The 9,517-nt window shown below is 45.0% G+C and overlaps 1 protein-coding gene across 1 annotated transcript; it reads right to left on the bottom strand.

Moving 5' to 3' along the window:
* Positions 1-5,604: 5,604 nt before the first annotated feature.
* Positions 5,605-7,709, bottom strand: LOC125535609 (NAC domain-containing protein 2). The gene is made up of 3 exons (XM_048698670.2): positions 7,304-7,709; positions 6,918-7,213; positions 5,605-6,417 (listed from the first exon to the last, which is right to left on the bottom strand). Exons 1-3 carry the CDS (start codon positions 7,692-7,694, stop codon positions 5,857-5,859), a joined length of 1,248 nt encoding a protein of 415 aa, XP_048554627.2. The 5' UTR covers positions 7,695-7,709; the 3' UTR covers positions 5,605-5,856.
* Positions 7,710-9,517: the final 1,808 nt, after the last annotated feature.

Raw genomic sequence — 9,517 nt, 5'->3', positions numbered from 1 at the left:
ATCTCAGTGGTTGGGATGTCGTTTATGAGGTGCCTCCACGTGTTAGACCACCTCCCCCCAATGAAGAGGATTATGAACCTCACATTAGCCAAGACACATATGACGAAGGAGAATTCTTCCAAGAAACACGTCTTTCCAAAAAACATTTCAAGAACTGCTCTACTCCACCCCAGAACATTGAAGTAGACAACGATAGTGAATCCAACTTCACCCCTGAGCCGGAACAAGAAGAGCCGGAAGAAGAAGAAGAAGTTACTGCTGCAGATGACCTGTCAATGCTTGAACGATTACGTAAAGGTGGCCTTCCACATGATGATGCATTTATTAATGATGATGATGAGCACGTCATTATCGATAGTGATGATGATGATGGATGTATTAATGATGATGATGAGCATGTCATTACCGATAGTGATTATTAGGTATTCAAATTTTTATGTTGTACTTGATTTATATAGTTATTTGTATGATTGTATGATTTATATAGTTGGTATGTATAATTTTCTTACTTTTGTATGATTGTTTCTTATACATAGTGCCATGGTCTTGATGTCCGTCCCCGTTGGCCCTCGCCCGCTTTATGATTTGGATGTGGTAAATTCTATTTCATAACTATTTATTGCATTTCGCATTTATGACAATTATGGCCATCAAGTTGACATAGAGATATTTTAATCTAGGAGGTATGTGAACCGGAATTTGAAACCGACCCTCTTGTCAAGAAGTTAAATTTAGTTTAAAAATAAAATGAGTATTTGAAAGAAAAAAATAAAAGAATTGAAGAAGAGAAGATGACATTGGAGTTGTATGTTGTCGATGTCATCGATGATCACAAGATGAAGATGAATACAATGCGCTTGAATATGGATGCAATGCGCCTAAAGCTTAAGAAGAGTAGAAAATATGTCATTGATAATGAGGCTTGGTATCATTATGCCGTTGGATCAATTGTTACCTTAGTTGCGATCTTCCTCACATTTGTTGTGATGAGGGTAAGTTTTCTCTAGTGTTTTGCTTTACAAATGGATACTTAGCTTATTTTCCTCCTAAATGGCATAATTACCTAAGTTAGATAAAAAATGAGCTATACTTAGCTTATTCAGTTCATTATGACATACTTAGCATACTTAGGTCAAAAATGTCATGATAATCTTTGTTACCTCCAAAATGATATAGACTTAGCTTATTTTCCTCGAAAATGACATAATAACCTTACTAAGCTCCAAAATAACCTATTTACCTAGCTTAGCTCTAAAATGACCTACACTTAGCATTTTTACCTAGCTTAGCAATAAAATGGCATTTTTACCTACCTTAGTTAGAATAAGAAGAAGATAAAGGAGAGGAGAGGATAAAAAGAAAGAGAAGAAAAAAAATCTTCTTCTTCTTCTTCTTCTTCTTCTTCTTCTTCTTCTTCTTTTTCTAACTTTCATCTTTCCCAATTTGCAGATTGGCTTTACATGAGGAAGCTTGGATTCATGGAGTGTACTATTCTTCTGATGCTTCCTTGTTGTTTATGAAAACTTGTTTGGATATGTATGTCTATATGGATATGTTGTTGGAAACTTGTTTCTGGTTATGTATATATGGATATGTTGGACTTTGTTGAACTATGTTGTTGGATTTGATGAAATATGTTGTTGGACATGCTGTTGGATATGTATGCATGTACATCTGTGTTTGAAACCATGTCTAATTAATTGGATTTAAATAAAAATAGGGGATATATAGCCTCTTTGCCGTCTACTAGCAGACGGCAAAGAGGACACGTGGCAGTCATCTGTGCAAACTGGGAACACTGGCTGCCTATTTGGTCATTTTGTCGTCTACTGGCAGACGGCAAAGTGACCAGCTAGGATTCAAACCTCTTTGCCATCGGCTGGCAGACGGCATAGCTGGACACATGGCAGCTTCTCGGTGCTGGCCGAGCTGAGCTCTTTGTTTTTCGTCAGCGGACGGCAAAGAGCGTCGTTAACCCCCTAACGGCTCTCACGCCACCGCACTATCGTCCGTTGTCTTTGCCGTCTGCTGGCCTCGGATGGCGGACGGCACAATCCTTTGCCACCTGTTTCCGGGAAGCGGTCGGCAAAGAAGGCCTTTATTGGCACGTGTTCAGCCGGACAGTTCGACGTCCACTGGCAGACGGCAAAGGTGTTTGCCGTCCGAGATCTATGCCTTTGCCGTCTGCCATGGCAGACGGCAAAGAAGCTGATTCCAGTACTGCACAAATGAGAAAACTTTCAAAGGAACCTTGACCACCTAGGATTCTTCACAAACTTCTCAAAGAGATCATGAAGTTAACACCACCAAATCATGTAGGAGATGTTGGCCTCCAAGAGTAATAAACTCGTAGGATGTCACTTGAAGAAATTGATGCATGGAGCTCAAACCAATGCAACTATGCAAAGCCCTTAAATAGCCCACCCTAAAAAAACTAGTCATCGGCTCAAACGACACTTCTGTGGACAACCTGTGTCCCGGATGAAACACCATGCCAACGGCCTACCCAGAGACAGCCCACATCAATAATGTAAAACATGCATAACTTTGTCATGCGAACTCCGATTTCGATGATCATGGGCTCTTATTCAAACTATGGACAATCCTAAGGTTATCACATAGAGAACCACCAAATCTAAACAATAAATAATGATGTAAAACATGCAAAGGTTTGAGCTCTTTACATACAACTTGATCAAGTTAATCGCCTGAAAGCTCATTTTGGTTGTACAGTTATCAAACCTATAATCTGGTCTCCCACCAAGCACCATGAGATAGGTAAAACTAAGAAACCTAGCTAAGTTATACCTTTGCCCTGTGCTTTCTACTTGAGCTTGTTGACAACGTTAATGCTTGCCTTAAGTTGAAATCCTTTTCTTTACCACGATCAGTTAAGATTCTTGAATTGCTTCCCCATATTGAAATGAGGGAAGCCTTCACTTAAGCACATATTCACATGTACATTATCACGATGTGGACTGCAAGCTTCAAAGAATATAACCTCCAGATGCTCATCTTGCACTTGCACTTCTCGATGACCATCACCACTTGATGTCGTCCTCACATAGACTAATTGAAATGTTTGCTCTGACACAAGCCCATGATAAACACATAACTCATATCGTCATAAAAAACACACAGTATGGGTTAGTTCAAAAAACATAAATCAGAATTACTTATCATATCCTAGATCACTTGTCCCATGCGGTACATTATTTGCGCTTGCGTGTTCACCATCTAGATACAACACTTGTGTGTTCATCATCTAGATACAATCTTCGCTCTTCTTCTTGGTCAACCAACATCTTTACTTCATGCTCCGTCTTGGCTTCTTGAAAGTCACAATGAACTCTTCATTCCACTTCATTGCTTCAAGACTGGATAACCAAAGACTCTTTCATGAGCATATCAAGTTTCACCATGAACATCAGATTGGTCACCACTTGCTCCTCTAAATGCTCCATCACAATCTCTTGAGATGCACAATAAATTCTTCACTAACCTGTCGTGGACTTAACACGGCAGATGCCCTAGCGAAAGGACTTAGGTGTGGAGCCATCGCCGCTAGGTTAGCTTGAAGGGGTTAAAACAGGACAAAGGACACAGGAAGTTTACCCAGGTTCGGCCCCTCTCAACGAGGTAAAAGCTACTCCTGCTTTAGGTTGTATTGCTTGGGTTTTGATTACCACGGAGCGAATATGCTTGACCTAGTTCTCGATCAATTGTTTCTTGAGTTAACCCGCCGTCGGGTCACCCCTTTATATACACAGGTTGATGTCCAGCGGCTTTACAAAGTCCCGGCCGGCTCATACACAACGTGTCCAGCTCGATAACTAACTAAGCTTGCCTTACAGTACAAGTTTAACATATGGTGGCTCACGTCCATGGGCCTCAAATCGTCCTCGGGTCTTGGGCCTTCAATGAGCTTGCTCTATGAACCGCCATCTTCATATCTTCTCGGGCCTTCATCTTTAAGCCGCTAGTGGCATGACCCAGCCCCTCCTGGGCGGGTCATACCCAGTGGTTATATCCCCAACATTAGGCCCCAGGTTGATTTGAACTTGTTCATATCAATCTTCCGTGCTTGACTTAGCAAATCTCGCATCGTCAATTTTTATGAACTTGCTATAACCCGCCATGACGTCAGCTCACAAAATCGCATTGACCTTCCATGACGTCATCTCGCATTAACTTCGCACGAATCCCAGAACATCTCAATATATCTTCATCTTTAATGGACCTCCCGAAAATCGAGGCGTCCGTGCAGCCACAAGACCATGGGCGGTTCACAATCTCTTGAGAGGCACAATAAATTCTTCACAAACCCAAGGCATGAGCTCATTATGATCTTGTCTTGAAACCATAACTTGAATTCTTCTATTTAATTACTCTCTCGGGTCCTTGATCCTTATAAGCCCAAATATGTCAACCTTTGAGATTCTCCAATGACTTTCACCTTGAGAATATTTTATTAGACACTGAAATTAATTTTGGTGGCTTCAATATATATCTCCAAAGACCAACTAGTATCCACATTAGACATGAGACCCGACAGCCAAATTTTAGGCCCCGTGCGCATGGGGTATCCATAGAGTTCAACACTTAACCCTGTGTGCATGGGGGTTAGGTGGCCCATGCCCACGGGGTGTCCAGAGAGAATTCCTTGGACCCCGTGGGCACGGGGTAACCAAAGGGGGATACCATGAGGACTTCTTTGTGGGCCTTTTGATGGATTCTTCCCAAATCAACCCAATATACTTCATGCATCATTCTAGAGCATATCTTCACAAAAAACTCAATGCACTTGACACTCCATAGGAATTGTCATTCAATACCAAAGTTTAGAGCATATGTGTCTTCATCTTTATGCCATTCATCCTTGAATCGATTTAATATCCTTAAGGCGCCACCTATGGAATATTCCTTCAAATATACAGGGGAAGAAAGCCTGCCACGCCTCGCTGTGCTGGCGTCCGGTTGAAGCCCGTCATCGTTCTCGACAGACCAAAAATGGCATAGGAATCGTATGCTCACTAGAGACAATTTAAGTAAGAGACAACATATTGAAGATTTGAATGTTTATTTTATGATGAACATGAATCTGTCTAACACCTTTTTGTTTGGTTGCATTGTTGCCCGTGTTGTTAGTGATGTGATTGTTGATATCTTTCACTTCCCCCTTCCCAATTCTATGGATGATCTTTGTGCTATGTGGCCTAAACTTAAGATGGTTGTTCCTAATTTGTCATGTGTTGCTGCCTTGTGGAGCTTACGAAATATGCGTAATGCAATGCATTTTCATGCCTTGGTCTGGAAAGATGCTCAAATTCTTTTGGCAAGGGTTAGCGCTCTGCTGCGCCAATGGAAGATCATGTGTGACGACTCCCGATATGTGTTGCTTCAAAGATGCTTGTTGATTCTGGATTGGCAAAGAGGAGAGCTCCATATCAACCCATCGTTGGATTTGCAAGATGCCAGTCTAGCTAAATTTGTCATGTCGACGATTGGCTCCTGATGTTTGGCTTGTAGGCTCTATTTGTTGCTTAAAATACCGAAATCTTGTCAATTTGGCCCTGCTACTTGGCCTGTGTGCCTCACTTATAATAAAATGGGACGGGGAAAACCCTTTCTTTCAAAAAAATGGCATATAGGAATTCTAATCAACACCAGGATTTGGTGATGGGGACCATAAGGTTGGGTGCTTTGGTTGCTTTGAGATTTGCAAAGCCACGTGCCATCTGATAGATGGGGTCTACTGAGATGAAGCGTACAAGCAGGTCATATAAGAATTCTTTTTCGTCCAACGTGCGCCATCACGGACGTGAAGATCCTGAAGAAGGGTCGTGAAGAGCAGGCTTAGAACTGAGGAAGCATGTGATGGTTGAGGCCGCCCAGCACGGACGCCACGGCCTGCCAGCCATTCGCCGACTGCGGCGGCGCATCGAAGCACGACCCGTTGAGCTTCTTGGCCGACGGTTGGTGCGTGCCGCGTTCTTCCGGGCTCACCGCCTTGCGTTTCCTGGCGCTCCCGCCGCTAGCGTCTGGAGACGACGTCGACGGCGCGTAGTACGACGGCTCCACTACGTGCCTAGTGTCGCCGACGGGGAGGAGCTGGTTCAGGGAGGGGTGGACGGCGAGGTGGTGGGTGGCGCCGTGCTCGACGTAGGTGTCCAAGTTCTGCGCGAACGGGTAGTCGTCGAACAGCTCGGAGATGGACGGGAACGTCGGGAGCCTCCCGGCGTGCGGCTGCTGGTGATTCTGCTGCTTGATCAGGGGTCTGCAGGTGGCGTAGGTGAAGGCGCCGCCGCTGGAGAGGTCGTCGTGGTCGGCCATGTGGTCGTAGTCGGCGAGTGGCGGCACCATCGGCGACGCCAGGCCTGTCTTCTTGTAGATCCGGCAGAGCACCCAGTCATCGAGCTGCAGACATATGAACAACATAAATAAATCAATCAATATCGGTACCGGTACCACCATGCCTATCGCTGTCGAAAGCTATTGAACTTGACGAATCAATGGCTGCCACTAGCTAGCTACCCATCAATCGCGAAGCTGTTCTCTTCTCCAATCAAAGCAGAGGAAAACAAATTAAGCATCTCTCGTGCTCACTCATAAGGTATCATTCATCAAAGTACAGCTCGATGTGATATGATACTATTAGCATGATAGTACTACTAATCACAGTCATCTCAGGTTAGAGGGTAATTCAGTCATTAAATAAAGGTGGATGCATTTCTAGCGATCAACGCTGCAACGGCACGGCCGGTGCAACCGTGCAACAAAGCAAACGCGTGGGCCGTGGCGCCAAGAGGATCAGGATAGGATGCGTGACACTGTTGCACGCGGGTATGGCCGGCGCCGCCGGTAACGAACCAAACGATAACTAATTTATGGAAGCAAGTGGGATGGACGTCACGTACCCTCATGGAGACGTTGCGGAACTTGATGGGCTTGTAGGTGTTGACGGCGGCGGCGAGGCGGTACTCGTGCATGATCCAGGCCGTCTTGGTGCCCTTGGGCGGGCGGCCCTTGTAGAAGACGAGCGCCTTCTTGACGCCGACGCCCTGGCCGGTGGCGGCGTCGTGGATGGGCTTGTCGGTGCCGGTGGCCTTCCAGTAGCCAGAGCCGGCGGCGCGGTTGGGGCGGATGCCGTTGGGGTACTTGCGGTCCCGCGGGCTGAAGAAGTACCACTCGCAGTCGCCGTACACCGCCTGGGCTGCAGTTCCATTCATCATCAGAGCCGAACCATGGTGAGCAGAGCAGGGACTACATACAGCGGTGATCGGTTGATTGGTTGAGAACTTACAAGGGAGGTCCCATGGATCGAACTTGTAGATGTCAACGTCGGCGATGATGGGGACCGGGCACGGCGCGGCGGCGGCGCGGTTGCGGAGGTAGTGCAGGATGAGCTCCTCGTCCGTCGGGTGGAACCGGAACCCCGGCGGCAGCGACGTCGCCGCGCCCTGCCCCTGCTGCGCCATCGACACGCACGCTGCACACACGATCAAAAGAGGAAGGGAGACGCTCACACACACACACACTGGACCAGACCAGAATCTATCCTGGGGATCGAGTGGCCGGATGGGATGGACGGGCGGGCGTGTGCTTATATGGTCCAAGGTATCCTGTCCGTTAGCGCTGGGTGGCAGGGACCTGTGGTTGTTAGGGTTCTCCAGGGGTAGAAGCGGCAGCTGCATGTACAGGGAGGGGGAGGGGTCGCGTCCCACCGGCCGGCCGATTATTCCGGCGTGAGTGTGTGGTGTCAGCGAGGAGGTCGGGGGCGGGCGTGCGCCAGTCCCGTTTGCGTCGATGAGCTGTGCGCAACCGTATCTGCTAGCCGCCGCTCACTGCTCTCCGACTCTTGAATCCAGCGTTCATTCTCTCAAGAAAAAATCTGGCGTGCATGAAAAATCTAGCAGCATGTAGAGTATCTAGCTGTGCAAGTGCCAGTGTGGAATCTTTCTTGCACACCGGCCGGATGAGGTGTGCATGGGTGCGTTGGCTGGGTTTCTTTTGTCGATGGAGTCCTCGCTCATGTGATATCTCCCCTTCTTAAAAATCTAGCATGCATCGTCTTGAGAAAAAGGGGGAGAAATCTAGCATGCATGAAAAATCTACTCCCTCCATTTTGTCGACCGAGTTGTTTCTCTCGTCGTTGGACACTTGGTTTCATTTATGGAAGTTTATTTTTTGCGAAATATTTATGGAAGTTTTTTGAAAGGCACAATTGCTACGAATAAAAGTTTGATTCGTGAAAGTTTTTGAGAAGTTTAATCTTTCTTACTCACACTTTTGTCATCCGGCTTGACCGCTCATTTGTCGGGGTGGGTTATTCTCATTCGGAATGCAAAGAACCGAGTTATTTCTCTTGTTGTTTATAGACTTGGTTTCATTTATGGAAGTTTTTTTAAAGGTGCAATTGCTACAAATAAAAGTACTCCCTCCATTCTTAAAAATAAGATGTTTTGGATATTTCAAAATGGACTGCATATGAACTGAAATGAGTGCACCAAAACGTGTTTACATACATCTCATTTTAAAAGAAAATTAAAACATGTTATATTTGTGAATAGAGGGAGTGTAATTTATGAAATTTTTTTGTAAAGTTTAATCTAGGGGACTGACAAGTGATTTTTCTAAAGGTTTGATCTCTTGTTTGCCAAATTGTAAAAGTGTGGCCGCAAAAGTAACTTTTATTTCGGATTTCATATAAGTATATGAAACTTCACCAGGGAGAGACTGTGACACCAATTAATGAAAAAAGAGTTTGGAACATTAAAATAATCGGGCGACTGTGTTCTAGCATTTCTGTTAATTTATTTAACTGAACAAACCAGAATATAATTTTTTTGGAGGGGGGGTGGGGGGTTATATAAACACCAATTCCGAACATAGGGAGTACTCCGTATGATTGTATCCGAGTTTGAAACAAGTCCAACCTTCAGTTGGTATTGTGCAAGTCCTTGCATTTGGTTGTGGATGTGGTGTTTTTGTTGGCATTGTGCAAGTCCTTGCATCTGGTTGTGGTGTGGATGTGGTGTTTCTCGTTGGTAGTTTCGTAGTACGTTATGTCGATCCACATACTCGAGTACTTGGCCACTGGCCATCGCACTAGCTTCTCGATGAATTCATTGGCCATGCATGGCTCGTCCTTATCAACTGAAAGACCTGACTCAGGAAATCCAAATTGTGAAGTGGACGTGCCATATTCATTCCCCGATAAAATACATGATTTATTTCCAGTATTCCGCGCCGCTACTCATCAATAAAGCTACCCTAGAGTATGAAATGGCTGGTTAATGAATTGACCAACGTGTTCATGCCAGTGTTGGATGCCATCTAAGTCCATATGTGCATGCGGATCACAACTAATCGAATAGCTCATACAATCATACGGAGTACTCCCTACTTCAAAATTACTTGTCGCATAAATGATTGTATCTAGATGTATTTTAAGTTCTAGATACATTCATTTCTATATATTTTCGTGAAAGGGAATATATTAATATCACGGTGATAC

This window comes from Triticum urartu, chromosome 2A (genome assembly GCF_056163025.1).
Source record: "Triticum urartu cultivar PI428250 chromosome 2A, HENAU_Tu73, whole genome shotgun sequence".
Classification (NCBI taxonomy): Eukaryota; Viridiplantae; Streptophyta; class Magnoliopsida; order Poales; family Poaceae; genus Triticum; species Triticum urartu.
This window is presented reverse-complemented; position numbering and strand designations above follow the sequence as displayed.

Coding starts and splice junctions, on each gene's coding strand:
- LOC125535609 (XM_048698670.2), bottom strand. CDS start 7,694: ATGCAGCTGCCGCTTCTACCCCTGGAGAACCCTAACAACCACAGGTCC. Junction 7,214..7,303: donor CGATCCATGGGACCTCCCTT/GTAAGTTCTCAA, acceptor ATGGAACTGCAG/CCCAGGCGGTGTACGGCGAC. Junction 6,418..6,917: donor TCCGCAACGTCTCCATGAGG/GTACGTGACGTC, acceptor ATATGTCTGCAG/CTCGATGACTGGGTGCTCTG.